A 20,526-nucleotide genomic window follows, 5' to 3' on the forward strand; every position below is an offset into this window, starting at 1 on the left:
TGTGTGTCTGTGGTGTGTGTGCTGTCTGGAAGTTCCCCCTTGTTAGCCATGTACATCATCTCCTCATAAAGAGATGCTGGAATGTTCTCCTCCCAAGGCGAGCTCAAGTGACATTAATCAGCTGCTGAGACCAATTGGGAATGTTTACTGCAATATCAAAACGTACCTCCGTTGGCACTACACAGACAGCTACCTGATCATGACGTGTTAAGTACACTTAATATAGCTCAATTTTATAATTTCATTATTATTATTTTAGCATTATTAGTAGTGATACACAAATACATTAATATTAGTAGTATGTGTTGTTGTTGCCCTCAATTTTGTTCTTCTGACAAACATTCTGTCGTATAGGCTACTCATAGGCTACGTAGTATATAAATATTATATTTATCTAATCAATCATGTTGTGTATACACGAATACACATAAACCATAAATGTACGTTTAATAACTACCCACACACTTCACACGTCTTGGTGAGATGTTTTCTTCTTTGAACAAATGCAATAAAACATTGTGGGATCGCAGGGATGACAATGGGTCTCTTTGATAGTCTCTCTCTCTCTCTCTCTCTCTCTCTCCACGAGACATGAGACAGAGTGAGAGAGAGGTTTGGCAAGAGCTTAACAGGAGACGTATGCTGCCGGCCGCTGCAGCTACATGACCTTAAATTCCAGACCATCTAGCTCATCCTCCTCTCCAATGCTGACAGTGTTTTCAGGCAGAACGGGGAGAACAAAAGCCTCTCTTGACTATAGTGATGCAACTGTCATGTCCCGGTGAATTGCCCCTAGGGAGAGAGAGAGAGAGAGAGAGAGAGAGAGAGAGAGAGAGAGAGAGAGAGAGAAACGAATCAGTCTTGCAAGGCACATGTTGTTGGAATTATTGTTGGGTCTGTTCCTAAGCAACCGCCAGATTTGGAGATTGCAGGGAAATTGCAGACTGTACCCTGTCATGCATAACCTACTGAGTCATGCCGTATGTGAATAATTAATGGAGAGTGTTTCGCTGAGGACATTTCATTCTATTTATTGGTTTTAATTCCTTGGAGATACTACAGTCATCTGCTCCATTCTCAAATTACTCCACGTGGAAGTGCAGGCACACTACAGTTGCAAAGAGATGATGTACATAAGACATAATCGCCTACTTCTAAATGAATATCCTGTTAGATAGTTCCCTGATTTTTCTTTCCTGCAGCATGATACTGTGTGTGTGTGTGTGTGTGTGTGTGTGTGTGTGTGTGTGTGTGTGTGTGTGTGTGTGTGTGTGTGTGTGTGTGTGTGTGTGTGTGTGTGTGTGTGTGTGTGTGTGTGTGTGTGTGTGTGTGTGTGTGTGTGTGTGTGGATTATGAATAGGGCTCCAAAAAACACAGTAATGTAGCACTCAATGTTTGACCAACTGCTTCCACCTAGTGGCCATCTATAGTTATCACAACGCTAGAGTACACGCATGCGCTTGAACGCAGAAAACACAATCCACGTGTGTAGCTAGCACGCTCCTGAGCACCGATGTGAAAAAGATAGAATTTCCGCAAGTAAGTACGAACATAGTAATGGCATTTTATATATTGTAACTGAGGATCTTGACACGCAATTGTGTATTAATGAGTTGCGGTTCTTGTCAAATATGATTTCTTAGCTGGTATAACAACATTGTATGCAGGCCTTTCTGAAGCCTCGGACTGTATTTGAGGGCATGGCTGACATGGAGCTTCTAGTTTAAGTCAGAGAGGGTTAAAGCGGAGGATCTTTGGTTTAGTTTACACTGTTTAGGTTGCATCGATAAGAATGAAAACGACAAGACAACCTCTGTTGTTCCACAGCAGGCTTAATGTGTATTTCATTGCAAGGCTGAGTTTACAGTTCATGAACAAATTAGAGTTGTACAGTCAGCTGGTAAACATTTGATAACGACGTTAAGTTTGATATCGTCATCAGGCTAACATCAGGTAACTTCTCTCGCATTGCAAGCTGTCGTTTCGGACAGAGCAGAAATTGTAGGGACAATGCATGGACTAGTGCTACATCATCGAACCTTACATTGGTTATGATTGTACGTAACGCAATTAAACTTCAAACAAGTTTGGCGAGTTTCCTACGGCTGACATTACTGAGATTCAACAGATCTGTTTTTCTTTTGGTAATAAAAATAGCAACTGTGGTAACTTAGGTGCTCTGCTTCAAAGATGACATCTCTGTTCCAAGTGCTGTTCTGTTCCTCATACTAGAAATAACTTTGTCTCGGACCTGGAATGAAAAAAAAAAAAAAAAAATGGGGGTTAGTTTCTGAATGTTTGATGACTTACGAAGTTAAGGACCTGTCTTTTGCTATGATTCATCGCATTTAAGCCGCCTTCACATTGGCACTCCGTAATTCGCAGTGCTCCCCCGTCGGACGTCGGACTTGACCGTTGGAAGTGTCGGAGGCTTTTCGAGTTTGGGAGTAAAATGTACAATAGTGCTATTTTATTTCTAAATTAATTGTCTAACTGCCCTAATAGTGTTAAGAGACCATGTAAGACAGTGACATGACAAAAAACTTCGTTTGGAAATAATTATTTATTTTACATCAACCGTTCATTTTATTTTTCACAAGATGGGCTTGTGCACCACTATGGATCATACACGTTCCTTTTCGATGACTTTTGTTTTAAACTTTATCGTTTAAAAGCATGTAATATGACATTATAAAAGATAGCTATTCAATTTGTTTATCAGTACCATAGCAACGCTAACTTCCTTCGGATAGGAACCGTCCGTTGCTGTCGTACGAGTTCAATTTTTTTAACGCATGCGGATGACCAACGGACCCGATTTTTTTCGCACCGCACTGTTCGGACCCATTCGCATACGGTCTGCGAATCTCCATAGGAAATGAATGACTTCCGGCCGTTTCGCCGCCGTATCTACTGTGCCAATGTGAAGGCGGCTTTACTCTTCCAATGGCATTGTCGTATGCATTGCTTTTTTCATCAAATTGCTCCTGAGGGCATAATGACAGCAGGCTACGTGTGATCCTGTCCTGTATGTTTTGGCAAGAATTCTGTGCATTCATGTCCCAATGCGTTCCTGCTAGATTCTCTCATATGTGTAGCTTTTAATATTGTGTTGTTGGTTCAGCTGTGTTAAAAAGAGAAGCCTAATAATATGATATTCCCAAAGCTCCTTAAAACCTTACATGTGTAAATCTTTCTGCCTTCATTAGCAAATTAATAATTACTGCCTATACTGTGTTGTCTTTTCCGTGGTCTTCCCTTGTACTGTTTTTTTTCTTCTTTTTTTTTCTTAAATAGGCAAAACAAATGGAACTACTTCACATGTGTTCAAATATCTGAAAGATTAATTGACATTCTAAAGTGGGCAAGTTCTGTGTAGTTATTTGATACCATGACATTTCTTGCTCTCAGTTCCCAATGGCGCTCAGGAAAAAGCAGAAGGTTGGCGACCTCAAGCAAAGCCAAGGCACGATGAAATCGAGCACAGCGAAAAAGATTCCCCAGATGCAGGATGGTTCTAGCGACGACGACGACGAGGAGATGGAGAGGAACTTTGCTCTGCTTAGTAAAAAGAACGCCCTGTGGAAGGCAGAGGCGGAGCAGAGAGGCATGGAAGAGGAAGAGGAAGATGAATCTCTAGATGAAGAAGAGGGAGAAGGAGAAGGAGAAGAAGAAGGGGAGGAGGGGGAAGAAGATGATGAAGAAGAAGAGGATGAGGAAGATGACAGTGAGGATGCAGAAGAGGAGGAAGAGGATGTCGAGGATGCAACTGGTGCAGTGAGCAGAGACGCTCAAGATGAGGAGGAGGAAGAGGAGGATGAGAGCAGCTCAGGTGAAGAGCCGGAGGAAGAACCCACCCAGGGAACCAGGCGTCAGGGACAACTGGAGACTGAAAATGACGTCAAAAGAGGTATGAAGCTCTTTCAATTCAATTCAATACTGCATTTACCCTGAGAGGAGACAATCTCTCCATGCAGGCATAGTGACATTTAAAAACATATAAAGCATATAAGACAGGACAAAAGGAAGAACAGGACAGACAGGGCTGTGTGTGTGTGTCTGTGTGGGGGGGGGGTAGGGTTATTAGTCCCAGGAGAGGGAGGAGGGGGCTGATAACATATAAGTCAAAAGGCGAATAGCCTCGAATGTAAAGGTAGCCTTCCTGCTGTTAGTCCTTATAAGAGGACAGCGTAGACGCCTGTCAGAGGGCAGCCATTCAATAAGTACGGGATAATGGACGACACGCCAACAACGTCAAGTGTGATACGGCCAACAAATTGGAACTACTTCATAGCCGTGCGTGTATCTTAAGTTAATGCACACCTTATAGAACGCAGGAAAATGGGGAACTCAACCGAGCAGTGGAATAACTCTGTATAAGACATGGGTAGAGTCTTCTAAGATGCAGTTGGCTTTATTTAGTGTTGCCTTGTCATGCAGTGATGTCAGAGACTGAAGATGGTGGCCAGTGATTTTAGAACATGTGTATCTGGAGCTCTGGAGCGGTCTCTTATTTTGGATAGAGAGGGAGTGAAACCAGCATATTGATGAAAAAGTCAGTATACTTTCAATAAGGGAGGAGTAAAACATTTTGAGAATCTTCCTGCTCACTCCAAAGGAGTATAACTTCCTCAAGAAATACTGCCGCCGTTAACATTTTCTTAAGGATCACCTCTGTGTTGGTGCTTAAAAATGCCTACAGCGCCAGTATTTCTTACATTATCTCAGTAATAACGTGTACTGTTTTTAAGACAGTTCACTAATCGGTAATCTTTTCATAAATTATTAATGACTTGATTTTTAATTGTGATAATCCTATATAGTATGCAAGCACCATTTTCTAAACGCGCAGGCATTTTCTGGCTACATTGACTCTTCAGGGTTAAAACACAGACAGACAGCATAGCTGTGCATGTTTGTTACCATGACGGACGTTGTCAACTCCATTTTTACTTTTCTTTCCTTTGTAGAGTTATCAAACATGTCCTTTGAGGAGCTCATGCAACTGCAGAACCAAGTTGGGATGAAAGCCTACAACAAAATCGCATATGGCACGGATACGAGCAAAGGCAAGAAGCGCCCGGACCAGATGAAACGTCTGAACAAGCACAAGTGAGACTCGCACTTTTGGCATGCATGTATTTATATCATATACATGTACATTTAACCCTTTGTGGACGGCCCATTGAAATATGGTTCGATTTCGAACCATGACGTGTTCGCCGTGTTTGAATCACGCATTTAACCTCACCGATGAAAAAAACTATGTAGATACGTTGTCAACAGCTAGCCAATCACTGTCAAGTAGTTTAGTTCGTTTTGATAGCCTATTGCAGGGGTCTTCAACCTTTTTCAGCTCAAGGACCCCTTGGCTGTGAGAGGGACTGAGCACGGACCCCCACACCTGGCCCACCTCAAATCTTGTCTATCATTTGAACAGTCAGTCATGAGTGCCTACTGTAGCCTACATGCACGCATGCACGCGCGTGCGCGCACATTCTAAACAGAAGTTATTATTAACAGGGGGGTACCTAGGCCTACTGCTTTATACAACTCGTTTTTGATATTTCTTTACACACTGTTGCATAAATTCGCCCTATAATAGAAGGAATGTCACAAGGGTTAAGGTGGATATGTTCAGCTAAATTCAGGCAAAGCTTCATTACAGTATCTCACTGATACAGACAGAAAGACTGTTACTCTTGTGTAAATACTACTGTACTTTGTCTTACAGAAGGAAACAAAAACACATGAGATTATCATTATCGTTTTCTTGTGATTGTAGCCTATGAAATCGCGGAGAACGTCGGATGAAATTAATTCGCGCAGAATGCCTTGACGCGCAAAGACCGCAGACTCTCGTAAAAAGAAAAACAAAGCAAAACATCACACAGAACAAATAGGCCACCCCGCAAAGTTCAGGGTCCATCAGTCCCGACATTGAGCAAACTAATCAAACAGTCGGAACGTAATTTATCTCACGGAATGAAAAGAACGAGTTTGCTTATGGTCAGATGCTGCTGAAAACGAAGGTATTTTAAAGCTAAAACGCACGGGAGAAAAAGTGTTCTTTAATCGCGATGATCCAACTCAATTTAGTAGGCTAGGCATATTTGAGTTAGATCAAGTATGTACGAGTCTTTTCTTGTCTGCGTTTACTGGCTATTCATGGAAGACGTGTTGGCATCCTCTATCTATCCGAACCTCCATGTCTGACGTGTAGCTTTTTCCCCGGAGAGTTAAAAAACCGGTCCATCATTCTTATTTGATTGCTAATGTGTTTTGGCATAGGCTAGGTTGGCAAAAAGTTACACAGGGAGAATCACATGAATGTGTTATTTAAAAACGAATATGAAGCTAATTTCTTTTGAACATTATGTTAACTAAAACCAATTTTATTTTTTGGAGGAGAAAAAAAAATGCTTCAGACGAAAGATTTTCGCGGACCCCCTGCAGTACCTCCGCGGACCCCCTAGGGGTCGCGGACCCCCGGTTGAAGACCCATGGCCTATTGGCTTAGTTTTATGTCATTTTACATCTTGTGATTGCCCCGCCTCCGATACTTCCGCGTTCGGCTCATTCGCGGCTGTTCAATGAATACACATGTCGGACCATACATATCGACAAGTCCGTTTTTCAGCTGCTGAGGTGGCAGAAATGTGTTGTCAACACATAAATGATGACAATAGCAGTGAAGACAGTGAAATAGGTGGCTTATCTAGTGGAAAAGAGTACAAGTTGGACCGTGAACTGGATGAAGACTTTCGTGACTGACTCCGACGACGACTAGCTGCTACGGCGACAGCAACAATGTGAGTAAACAATGAAGTTCTTGAAACTCAATATTGTCTTTTACTACTACTTACACTACTTACAGCTTCATAAAACATTATATTTTCGTGGGATAACACTCTGAGTAGACTGTACCTTTTGTATGGTGTGTTTTTTGTCTGTCACAACTGAAAGAAATCGCGCCTCGTGTTTGTTTATTTTTGACCGCGCTCTATCTACTCGCGGGTAAATTATTCGCTCTTTGCCAACATTGTAGTGTTGCTAGCATATTCTATGGGCATGTCTGGATGAAGAGCTGAATATAGGATGGAAGGAATAAATAAATATCAGTGTTACTCGTTCTGTTTAGTTCCAGAAATGTCTATTTGTGCTCCCTATAAGAAAGTAATGGCATATAAGAAAGGCATGCCTATTAGGCCTAAGTAGCAACCTTCTCTGACTGAAAGTAGCCTTGACCTAGGTGTTGAACATTGAACTTGTTTTTTTTTTCTCTCAACTTCTAGACAGAAAGCCTAATGACATTTAGTAAGTAAGCAACCTTTCTGCTACAACCTTTTTTGACTGAATCTAGCTTTGACCTAGGTTGTAAACAACTTAGGCCTACTTTTTTTTTTTCATCTCAACTTCTAGAAAGAAAATAATGACATGTAGTCAGTAGCAACTTTTCTGCTACAACCTTTTCTGACTGAAATTAGCCTTGACCTAGGTTGTGAACAACTTGTCTTGTTTTTTTTATCTCAACTTTTAGAACTCAACATTTTCCTGGTTCTGCCACCGACTCAGAGGAGGATGACCCTGAGCCTTGAACCTGAAAGGACCAGAAGGAATGCCAGAGCGACCGTGCTCAGGGAGAGCTGCACATCCAGTGAATCAACCTGTTGTCCAGACATATAGCTATGATGATCCAGACATGCTCAACCAGTTGCCATCTTTCCGTCCTGTACGCCAGCCTGGCGTTCACCTAGATGTACAAGTAACACGAGGTACCATGACCAAAGCCATAGATTTTTAAAAACTTTTTTCTACAGATGCCCTCCTGCTACAAATGCACCTACACAAATGCTTATGCCTGGGAGGAAATCCTCAGAAAGCCCTATTATGGTGGCACAGATGGTACAAGGAAAGAAACTAGTCCAGATGAATTGGCACGGCTGATGGCCCTTGCAATGTTTTGTGGCCTTGTCCCAGTCAGTTCTTTTTACAGATACTGGAGCCCCAAAACCATGTACCATGGCCTGTGGGCACGCAGCATAATGTCAAGAGACCGGTTCAAAGCATTGATGCCAATGCTCCATGTTGTAGATACTGGTGCTGAAGATGAGCGTGATAAACTGTGTAAAATCACTGGCCTGTTAGAGACTTTCAAGGTGACGTGTAGTAAAGCACTTTACCAACCATTCCAGCATGTTGCTGTGGAATGGTGAAATCAAAACATAGTTTATGCTTCTATACAAAACCCTGGGGAATTTGTCACTGATCACATTCCTTGGGTACTGTTTATAGTGATTGACAAGAGATTATCGTTTATTGCACATGAAAGCAGTGGCACTTTCCATTACCATTGATCTGACATTGAGCGTTCATTCACTATTGATTGTTCATTGGAAATGCACTTACCAATGAATTTACATTTATTGTTGACCATAAATAAGACATTTTTTTAGATTTTATTGATTGACTGTTCATAACATGCTCTTTCATCCTAAATAAGAAGCACTTTTTTAGTTGATGGTTGACTTTTTGTCCATTGCTGCTTATGTTTATTGATTGTTATTTTTCGTGATTTGATAATTGCACTTCTTTATTGAGTTACCACATCTAAAAAGAAATGACTGAAGCAATATGATTTGCAATAATTTATGTTTGCAAATAAATCAACTAAATACAATCAAAATAGATGTTGGGTGTTGTGGTGGTTTCCAAAAAAAAGTTAAAATGTACATATTTGGGTTATTTAGGTGCAACCTTTCGTGGGTCAATAAAAGGTTAACACTTTCTTTTCCATAAGGATTTGTATTACCTGTCCTAAAGTATAGTGAAACATACCATATATATATCTGTGTCTCATGGATATATGGCCAAAATCACTTATTTTGACCATTCTGTCTGGATTTTGAGGTCAAATGTCAAATCGGGCAGTGAAGACATTCCACTCTGTAAAGATTCTACAATTTTCTGCAAACGTACAGGACATAATGAATTGACCATAACTTTTGAGCAGAAAGTGATAAATTGATTCTGTTTTTTTCCTTGAGTAGGGGACAACATTGCTAGTCTGTCATATACTCCCAGTTTTTCTCTATCTACAACAGAAATTAGTGAAAAATACGATTTATGTTGAAAAACTGTCATTTTCTCCTTTTTTTCTGATTAATTTTGAACATATTTATAGAAATAATTATGCTACCCTCACACATAATTACTTATGTTTTATATCATTTTAAAGTGCTCCTTCTTCTGATTACAATGGTGTGTATATTTTATCTCTGCCATGTAGTATGGCCACACCGTAAGCTTTTTTGTGCCCTGAGGTCATCATTCTACTATTTTCTGCAAACGTACAGGACATAATGAATTGACCATAACTTTTGAGCAGAAAAGTGATAAATTGATTCTGTTTTTTTCCTTGAGTAGGGGACAACATTGCTAGTCTGTCATATACTCTAAGTTTTTCTCTATCTACAACAGAAATTAGAGAAAAATAAGATTTATGTTGAAAAACTGTAATTTTCTCTATTTTTTCGGATTAATTTTGAACATATTTATAGAAATAATGATGCTACCCTCACACATAATTACTTATGTTTTATATCATTTTAAAGTGCTCTTTCTTCTGATTACAATGGTGTGTATATTTTATCTCTGCCATGTAGTATGGCCACACAGTAAGCTTTTTTGTGCCACGAGGTCATCAAGTGTGGAAAAAATGGAATGTTCGGGCAGTCAACAAAGGGTTAATGGTCTCTGTGAGCATATACACCCATCCAGATTTACTGAAAGAATTATTAGGGACCAATACCAATGTTTAAGACAACAATTTGGTCAATAACAGATACTGACACTGATTTTGTCTTTTTTTGTTGTTGTTGATGCTATAATAACATATTAATTGAACCATTTTCGAGTTGTTCAGCCCTTCACAGCACTATTTCTGAACATGCTTGTCCTCACAACGTTTAAGTACTGAAGAATTGACGCCATGTTAAAGAAAAACGTCAATCACTGCCATCAGTAAATTCCATATTATTTGCCAGTAGTCCAATAACAAGGCAGATACTGACTCACAAAAATAAACTGTGTTGTGCCACTACTTAATTATCATGCTTTCAGAGACGCATTAAAGTTTTTTGACGACAAAACTATTTAATTCTCCTCTGAGGCACCCAAGGTAATGAACACATTGTAACGCTGACGTGCGAGACAGGAATACATCTGTAAAGTGCTACCTTTTTTTTTCCCTCTCCTAGACCACAGGAGATTTCCTCCAAACAGCGGGTGCCCTTCCTCAGGAAAGTTGTACCTGTCAAGAAAGTGGTAAGTTCGGGGAGCGCCACGGCGACACCGCCAAGCTGTGCTGACCTTCTGTCAGGGAGACGGAGCCTAATGAGCCTAAAAACTTTTTATTTCTCTGTCGCACTTCACACAGATCGCGCGCGACCCTCGCTTCGACGACCTCTCCGGTGAATACAAGCCGGAGATTTTCACTGAGACCTACAAGTTCATCAATGACATTCAGGATCGAGAAAAACTGGTAGGCCGACTGTGAGACTTGGCTGACTGTGAAACATCACAATTGTATGAAGTGTGTGGTTTCAAAACGCTGTATCTCTCTTTTTTTTTTGAAAAAAAAAACCATTAAGTGATGTTATTTAATCGTGTATTTCAGGTAATATCCGTAAAATTGCTGTCTTGAGTAAAGATAAATCAAAGAACAATAACCCAGTTACAGTTGCACTGAAATAACCTGGAAAACAAAATGTTGAAAAAGGATTTATGAAAATTATTGAAATGGAGGATATAGCATTTTATGATGTGGTGTCACGGAGTAGATTTGGATGACATTCCTGTAGGCAAAAGACTTTGTTTGGTACTGTAATACCAAAATTAGGGGTGCAACGGATCGAAAAAGTCACGGTTCGGATCGTTCCTCGGATCAAGAGTCACGGATCGGATCATTTTTCGGATCAGCAAAAAAAAAAAAAAAGACAAGACAAGACAAATAAACATAGTTTTGTCTTTGACGGGATGTTGTAACGTGGCTCAAGCACTTTCAGCATGTGTTTAAAGTAGGCTAGTGTTGTCACGATACCAAAATTATTGTTTCGATACCGATACTATGTCAAGAATGACTTTTTCGATGCTTTTTTACAATTTTAGTTGATTTGGTGTTTAATCACCTTATATTGAATATTGTGTGATCATTCACACCAGTGGCCATCCAAGATTCTGCTTGACCCTCCACACACAATCTGCATATTTACTAGTAGCTACAAATGTTTAGTCATTTGTGTAGGCCTACTGTTTTAGCTATCTTTAATGTGGTGTGGAGGAGTGCGCATAGGAGGTGTGTGTAATTGAGTCCCTATCGCTTTAAGAAATACGTGAGGGTAATGGCTTCAGTCTCACGGTTTTATCTTTAATAAGTTGGATATAGTGCATGACGACAAGGATATTTCATTAGATAAAATACATGTTAATAAAACTAACAAGTCGAAGAAAATCTTTCTGGGATCATAAAAGAGATGAGTGTCTTGCAATGCTCCTTTATGATTTTAGTGAGCACAAGCTATCTCCAGATGTACAAGTTAGCCAATGTTGCGTAGCTTATTGCTGACATTGAACCCAACAGTAGGCTAAGCCTAAATTACCTAAATATCATAGCATAGGTAGGTGCGCAACAAACTTGAGATGTAAGTGTGCACAAACGAACTTGATATTAGGCTATTATTGTGTTGCTGCTATGCAGCCACATCAGCACTTAAACTAGCAGCCATGTACTGCTGGTTGGCATGACCGCTAATAACGTGTGTGAGAGCAGAAAAGACGCGCAGGCAGGCTAGGGGAGCAGAGCAGGGAGGGACTAGAAGCATGCCTTGTGGACACGCATGTTACTTCAAAAGAACACACGGACATTATTATTAATAATTATTATAAATCAATCCGCGGATCATGTGTGTGCCGAACTGAAGATACTGATCCGAACGGATCACGGATCAGTGATGATCCGTTGCACCCCTAACCAAAATGCTGTAAATTAAGTTCTAATTAATTAATTACTTAATTATGAATTGCTGTAAATGTATTATGATTCTAAAAGATTTACTTTCTACTTACCTCTTGTTGTCAGATGGTGAAGAAGACATTGAAGAAAATCAAGTCTGAGGAGAAAAAGAAAGAGCTGAAAATGCTGATGAAGAGGATGGTGAGTCGAGTCCTCAAGCAGACTGAAGCATTGACCGTTTCCTGTCCGCTCGCAATGGTGCTCCTTGAAATACCCTTTCTGGTATTCTGTGCTATAGGAACAACTCAGTTTAGAGGCTTTGTCGCCAATCATGTTGCATGGTTGGAACTCACTGTTCTATCTCAATACAGTACAGTACGTTCCTGCAAAAATGAGATCTCCGTCAGTTGCATTTATCTCTCAACAAGTTGTCTCCTGTCATTGTATGTTGTCCAGGTGGTTTCACTCAGTCTCAGGATAATATGATACATTATGAATCTGCAATCCAATGTTATAAGAACATCATCAAGGGTCTTGTATAAATCTAATGGTCGAGTCCATGTCAAGAAATGTGTCTATATCATCTGGAGTAAGAAGCTCAACGTCTTTAGTTGTTGAAGGTCTTGTACAAAACAGTGCAAACAATGAAAAGATAAACAATAAATGAAAGAATAAATGAAATAAAGAAGAATAAGTGAAAGAATAATTAAGGTAGCACCTTCAGATGGACACAGAGGGAGGAAAAGTGTAATATTGTTAGCATTGTCTTGCCATCGCCTAACTCCAAACGGTGTTGGTTCTGTGGCTGTTTCCACGGCACCCGTCTCCAGGAGAACCAGGAGCGCGAGCGCAAGAGGAAGGAGCAGCAGCGGGAGAAGGAGCTGCTCTTCAAGAGGAAGCAGCGGGAGCTCGTGGGCCAGGGGCACCGACCCTTCTTCCTCAAGAAGTGTGAGTGGGGCCTCTCAACATCGCCTTCCTTCCTACCTTCCTGGATTGTCCTCGTCCTTGTGCTCGTGTTTTCTTTTTCTTTGTCTGTCTTTAGCCTACCTTATACTGACAGACTTTGACAAGATTTGGGAAAGATTCTTGAAAGACTGTAGTCTTTTGAGGAAAGCTTGAATGAAAGCTTGAAGTCTGTTATTGTAAGGTAGGCTTTAGTTGAGTTGTTTTCAAGATCCTGTTGATTCCTCAAGAAGTGTGAGTGGGGCCTCCTACCTTGATTGTCCACGTCCTTGTGCTTGTGTTTTATTTTTTCTTTGTCGGTCTTCAGCCTACCTTACACTGACAGACTTTGACAAGATTTGGGAAAGATTCTTGAAAGATTGAAGTCTTTTGAGTAAAGCTTGAATGAGGGACATTAGTTAAATATTTTTTCCCAAATCTTGTCGAAGTCTGTTAGTGTAAGGTAGGCTTTAGTTGAGTTGTGTCCAAGATCCTGTTGATTATTCTACCCATTTGAAAATGGCAGAAAGTAATGCCAACAGAAGCCGTTCTTAAAGATTAACTCTTTATTCCTTTCCTCCTCCTCCCCTCTCCTCCTTCTCCTCTTCCTTCCAAAACTCTTTCTCCTTTTATCTTCCTCCCATCTCCTCCTCCTCCTCCTCTTCTTCCAACCTGCAGCGGACAAGAAGAAGCTAGAGTTGGCCGAGAAGTACAAGGACCTGAAGCGAAGCGGCAAGCTGGAGAACTTCATCGCCAAGAAGAGGAAGCGCAACGCCACCAAAGACCGCAGGAGGCTGCCCAAGAAGAACAGTCAGCCGAGCCGCTGAACACGGACCAATCAGGGGCACGCGGAATGGACTGTTTTACTGCCGATCTGTCCTCTGATTGGACCGTTGAGGTGTCAGTCACGTCTGAGATCGGTGTACTGAGATTGACCCTCTGTGGATGTACATAGGACTTTTTTTCCGATGTGGTTTCAGCAAAGTGGTTTCTTATTGTGCAGTTGATTATGTGACTGCTGGCCAGATTTGATGGATGATTGCTTCCCCCCCCCCACCCTCACTGAGAGCCTGTTGTTTGCACACATTTGAAGCCTTCAATTTACATCCTTGATTTCTGTATGTACACTGTTCATACTGTGCACAAACAGACTACCAGTGAGATAATTATGTGTTATTGTTGGGAAGCTCTCCAACCCTTCTTTTCTCCCCGGTGTGTGTAGATGCTAATCTAACACCAGGGGGCGCCATTTGTGTAGGACAACAATACAGCTGCCTTTTTTAAGATAAACTTGCTTGTTTGTGTCTTGCTTGTAATCAGTTCCCCAACCTATTTGAAGCACGCAAACAAACGCTCAAACTGTCATTTTACAGTAAAGAGTACCCTGCAGGGTATTCCAGTGATGTCAGGAAGACCTGTAGTCTGGCTATGACCATAGTAAGCTCAATCTTTTAAGATGGAACATTAGTCTGGAGAGTCTGCGCTTTATTTTTACTGCACAGGAGGCGTGATCAGTGGGCATAGTTGAAATGACTCCGTACGCTGCATAGTCCTTCAACCAATCAGACCAACGATCCGGGTGCATCTTCTGGATAAGCTAGTTTGTGGTTGGACCCAAAGGTTGTGGATATGAAGCAGGGGAGACAGATGTGCAGGTTTCCAGCCCGAGCTGCCGGGGCGAAATCCAAATTTGCCGGCAAGGTCAGGCAGGGTTCACCCAGCCTACCCTGCAGGATGTCCCATTGAGGCCAGCGAGACTGGGGCTATGGAGAGCTAACACAACCCAGCATCCTCCCTTTCCCAACTTTTGAACTGCATCACTAGGGGACGTGTGAAGCCCAGAAAGGCAGGGTTGCCAACTCTCACGCATTCGCCGTGACACTCACGATTTCAGCATCAATCTCACGCTCTCACGCCGACGCAAGCAATGTCACGCCAAAATCCATTCTTATTTTTCTTCAACCCGTTCATTATCAGTTGGTGACTAGACCACATGCAGCACAGCATTGTGTAGGCAGTAGACGAATTAAAGGCATGTATAGGCTCTTTAGATGAACTGCAGGGATAGGTCTAATACCTGACTACAACGTTCTCAGCGCAGAGAAATTATCTGCGGATAAAATGCGCACCATTCGTCTCTATCGGATTGCTCACAAAGTTCTAGTCACACTGATATGAATGACACTTGACAGAGCACAATCTTTTCGATGGTATTATAGACCTACTAGTTGCTGTGATAGACGGATCGCGAGAAAATCAACGTGAATTTAGGCTGTTGATGTACTAATTAATTTGTATAATAAGCCATTAACGAGTAGGCTAATCCCGTTTGTTTCTACTTGTTCTCCAACTTCAGGCTGTATGCGCCCCAAAATAATGACTAGGCTATACTGCTCTTCCACTTGTTTGTTTTTTTGACTACATAGAAAACAAAGCATTTGGCTACTTCCACATATTAATAACTTTAGGATAGCCGAAAAGCATGACTAAAACCTATCACTCTCTTAAAGTGACAGGCATTAAATGACAATAAAGATACATGTAAGTGAATATGACAATTGTGTCCAAATCTAAAATCAATATGAAATAGTCAACTTACTATGTATTTTAGCTAATTGCGCAGATCATAAATAATGTAAACTTAATATGAATTCCAAAATGTTTGAAATACAAACATATGAAACCACCTTTTCACTGAGTGTGTTGGGGGGAGGGCTTATGATGTCTTTGTGATCTTTGTGGGGGGGGGGGGGGGGCTCCCAAATCAAATCAAGAAAATATCAAAATTCTTGACTGATTATCAATATCAAAACAATTGTGACACTACATTTCTTATCATGTATTTTTCATTGACTAACTGATACATGAGATAGATAGGCCTAAATATATGGATGGATTGATGGATGGTTGGTTGGGTAGATATACTGTACAGAACATCTACACAGTATGATTCTGTAAATGACCTATTATTTTATTGGATGTGAGTTGTATGGGTCTACAACACCACTACAAATGACATTGGGAAAGCCATACTGGTAGGCCTATATTTTATTCACCTGGTTTAACAACTACCAGATGTTTATATATGTAGTCTATGGTCTAGGCTATGGGCCCCGTGTGTCTTGCAAGGGGCCTGCACTTAAAGATTGTGCTGATATCTTCGGCACCCTTTTTTTTTGCGTGGCCCTCAAATAAGCCAAATGCCAAAATAACTCAAAATCTCACTCCAGCCAAACACCCGAAGTTGGCAACCCTGGAAAGGCAACAGAGTGTACTGTACTGGGGTTCTGCAAAATACATCACAGCTAGAGAGAGAGAACTGTCTATCAAGATATGGGAACATGGTGGCTGTTTTAAAGCACCCGCGGAGTCTATAATTAGCATATTAGCGCATCGTTAATGATTAGAGTTGTTAGGACAGTTTTTGTTATTACACGAGAACGGGAGGGACGCAGTACCCTTACCTCTCCTCTAATCATTCCTAATGGCACTTGCAGTCTATCGTGACCTTGTGAGGGGGAGACGCAGTGTAATTACCAGTGTCTCAGGCTGTGGGCTGAAATTAATCAGCATCTCTCTCATTTGGTATTAATTGGCGGGATGAGTGCGACGATATGTCTTCCTAATCAGTTCCGCTCAAAGCGGTCGCTTCATACTCCATTAGGCCACCAAATGACGGGGGCGTGCCTGGTGTTCAGATATAGATAAGGAGTGAAGCTGTCTCCGAAGATAAGGAATGAAAGGTAGATATGGTGTTTTATTTATGTATTTTTCTGTCTTATGTGTTCTATTACTTTTTTGGTAAAAGTGACCCTCTTCCCCATTCCTTATTTATTTAGAGAAATTTATTTTTGTGATCAGCTCTGATTGTCCGTGATCCAAGGTTTTTTTTTTGGTGATGGTGGGGGGGGGGGATAAAAATTTCGCCAATGCCCAATTAAGTCTCCATTCTCCAGGCTATCTTAACCTTTCAAGTCAGATGACATTTGGCTCAGCCGTGGCCTGCCACTGAGGAGCTAGAAGCATCTTTAGAGGAGAGCTAGCGCTCATGACTACCATGCTATTACCAGAGAGGCCTTAAGAGCACAGGCACCCCCCCTGTGGTGAAAGACTTTGCCCGCGTCATGCGCTAATTAGGAAGTCAGCGTATGACCAAGACTTGGGAGCTGCAGGGGTCCATGGTGAGCTGGCAGTGCCGTAGTCTGCTTTACAAAGGCTTTCGTCATGTGTATTAGCATTAGCATGTGGGCTACATCATGTGGGGTTAAAGGTGCCATGTGGAGTTTTTCAAACCTCCAAAAATTACGGACAAAATAGCAACAGAATGCGACATCAACAATGGCACACAAAAACGCCAACACTTAGAAATAAAGGTGATCTAGAACCAAAATGCATGTAGGCCTATCATATACCGCACCCCTTAATGGTTCTTTAAACTAGCCTAACAAGCTAGACCCACATCAAGATGTAGGGTCTAGAAACTCACCATAGCAGGCCTCAATTTGGGGGTGGGATAAAAGGTTGTCTTTCAAATTCCCTCTCCACGCAATAGGATAGCGCTAAACAAATAATCTTCTTGTTTTCAAGTAGCAGCATGCTTAACCGTCGCAACTTCTCGTCCCATGTCACTCATCACCATCTTAAGCCCGTCCACTGACTCTATACACGTGTGATTGGTTCGGTGATCGCTGCCAAAGCCAGATTAGATTTGCTGCCACTAGGGGCGTCTAGATTTCGGCTTTCTATTTTGAAGGATTCATCAAAGGAATCACTAAGGGTTACCTGCATGGTTCTATGTAGCACCCCAAGAACCTTTTTTGGCAAGACTGTATGCTCTGTCTGTGTAGTCCAGATATCCCCTGAAGTTAGCATGCAAACCAGTTAGCACCGGGATGGCTCTCATGTAGCCTAATTAGCTAGGCCTACCATCTATACCGGGGCCGCTTTTGGAGGATTAAATGTATGGGTGTATGGGTGACTGTATTCAAGACAACTGAAAGCCCACAGAAATCGGCATAGTTTGCACGGACCCTGTGGTGAAAGACTCATGTCCATGTCACGCCCTAATTAGGATTCAGTGTATTGTATGACCAAGACCAAAGGAACTGCAGGGGTCTATGAGCTGTCAGCCTCAGCTTGTATTTTAGCCTACAAAGGCACTCATCATGCACTTTAGCATGTGGGCTAGCTGTGTAGTTAATTACATGATTAGTACTCCTCATTGGTGATTAGCATGTTTTTTTTTTCTTTTCTTTTTTTTCCTGCCCCTGCCTTTTGTCAGGTGTTTTTCTTTTTTTCTTTGTGAAACTTGTATTGTATGAGCCATTGTGTGAGCGTGCCTGTTAGGGGATGATGAATCTTACATGAGTCCTTTTGATGGGTTTTGTCATTTCTCATTAGCTTGCTGCTGTCATGTCAGGCACGTCTGGTTATCTCAGGTATGAAAGCCCATCTCTCTCTCTCTCTCTCTCTCTCTCTCTCTCTCTCTCTCTCTCTCTCTCTCTCTCTCTCTCTTTAACTCATTCTCTCTTCTCTCTCTCTCCCCTCCATCCGATTACCGGGAGTGATGGAGGCCATTTGTAATTTGGTTCTGAGCAGCTTTTAGCTAAATCTATTCCCCACCAGCATCAGTATTCTCTGGGTCTCTTTTTTTTTTTTTTATTTCATACACTTGTCTTTTGTTCTCCGTCTTGCTCTGTTCTCTTTCTCTGCTAGGACCAGATTTATGACATTGATTAAATCACTAAGCAGATTCTAATGAGATACTTAAATGTTCTTTCCAACTGAACTGAAACTCAAGTTTTTCTTCTTTGTCTTCTCTGCTGATCTCCCGCGAACAGATTTGGTTCTCCCCTGATGGTAATGTTGGTACCACACAAACGAAGACCCAGTCAGCCAATGGAAGGAAAAATCAAGAACAGAACAGGGTTTATCTGCAACGATGCGCATCAAGGGAGAGACAGCATGACTTGGCATACAGATCCACCAGCTGCTCTAAACAAGAAAACCGTTAGTCAGGGTAAGTTTACAGGCTGACATTTTGTCATTGGTCATCTCTCTTTTGCAGACCACACTGAATCAGACCCTGTTAAGTGCCAACCTGGTAATCCAGATACTGACACGGGGGAATAGCGCAGAACAGTGAAAACACTGCAAGACACTGCATAATATGTCCCTTTGTCTCTAGACACAGAGGAACAGAGTGGGATAAAAAAAAAAAAAAAAAAACAGTCATGGTATGTGCAAGAACTCATAACAGAAACATCAAAGCATAAACTATATGGATATAAAAAATTGTAAAGTTCTGAATCCAATACTCACCCCATAGCACTAAATGGATATTGGGTACAGTGGACATACACAAAAAGGGTAATTCCTACATTTTGCTATTTGAACAACTAGTATATGAGAGGATAGGGGAGGCTACCTAATGTAGATAAATGAATAATTCAAACTTCCTGGCTAATGTGATCATTCTTAGTCATGTTGATGGTCATGTGTTTTGGTGGCGTCAGATCCATTCATATATTCAGCTGGAATGTGGCCATTGCAGTGGTGTAGTCTAGTTATAACTGTTAGTGGGTATACTGTGATCAACCCTTGCCCATTTTAAATGGGCATATACTGAGATGGTGATGCCTTTTAAGTGTGTATACTGCGTAGTCCTGTGTATTCACACCTAGTCCATGTAGACTACACCACTGGACATTACTATTCAGAACAGAGAAGCTCGTATCTATGACAACAAGAATTCCACGTGTTCAGACATCTATCCTTTGTTCATAATTGGTGACGGTTCTCCTCCCTAAAGCCTTCAGAAGGTGTGAAATGATGATCTGTTGTTTGTGTTCTTGTTACTATTTTTTTCCATTCCACCATTCAAACAACTTCTTGCCTATATGTGAAGCTATCCCACTCCATTTCATAGTAAGTCACAGTAAGGGTGTCAATTTATGTTGTTTTGAGGTTTTGACGGGAGGATAAGACTAGGATGTATCAGGCATGTCATTAAAGGTGAGGTCTGCAATTCTCGAAGAAGTATCAGGCATGTTATTAAAGGTACAGTTTGCAATTCTCTAACAGGTAAAGTCTGCACCTTCTCATTCGTTACTCTGTCAAATTCTGCTCATTCCTCCATGCAGTATAACTGCGTCTCTCCCCATGTTAATTTCCAACCCCAACAAATAGACAGCAGAATACTGTAGGTCATTATTAAAATCGGTATCTTGAATTATTTTTCAAAACAATATTAATTTCCATTCGTTTGATCATTCTTTCCCCTTGCAGTAGATAATGAACAAAGCATCAGTTCATATGTCCATGTAGCTACTGGTTTCATCAATGAATGTTATCAGGAAATAAATCCACTGTTACAACTGAGGTTTGCAGCTATAGGTACAGTATGTAACTGCCATGTGTTTGTGAGGAGGAGAAGCAATCAGGATCGTAAAGGAAGTTGTGAATGGTTGTGTTGAGAAGCAAGAGGTTGTGTGTGTGTGTGTGTGTGTGTGTGTGTGTGTGAGAGTGAGAGAGAGAGAGAGAGAGGGAGAGAGGCCGACACAAGGAGGTGG

The 20,526-nt window shown here is 41.3% G+C and overlaps 1 protein-coding gene across 1 annotated transcript; it reads left to right on the plus strand.

The window, feature by feature from the left end:
* The first annotated feature begins 1,451 nt into the window (after nucleotides 1–1,451).
* On the plus strand, nucleotides 1,452–14,239 carry rrp36 (ribosomal RNA processing 36). Its single transcript, XM_062544207.1, has 8 exons — nucleotides 1,452–1,539; nucleotides 3,412–3,910; nucleotides 4,971–5,112; nucleotides 10,260–10,326; nucleotides 10,439–10,543; nucleotides 12,140–12,214; nucleotides 12,844–12,961; nucleotides 13,634–14,239. The coding sequence occupies exons 2-8, from the start codon at nucleotides 3,418–3,420 to the stop codon at nucleotides 13,780–13,782; spliced, it is 1,149 nt and encodes a 382-aa protein (XP_062400191.1). The 5' UTR covers nucleotides 1,452–1,539; nucleotides 3,412–3,417; the 3' UTR covers nucleotides 13,783–14,239.
* The last annotated feature ends 6,287 nt before the right edge of the window (nucleotides 14,240–20,526 follow it).

This window comes from Sardina pilchardus, chromosome 1 (assembly GCF_963854185.1).
Source record: "Sardina pilchardus chromosome 1, fSarPil1.1, whole genome shotgun sequence".
In the NCBI taxonomy this organism is placed as follows: domain Eukaryota; kingdom Metazoa; phylum Chordata; class Actinopteri; order Clupeiformes; family Clupeidae; genus Sardina; species Sardina pilchardus.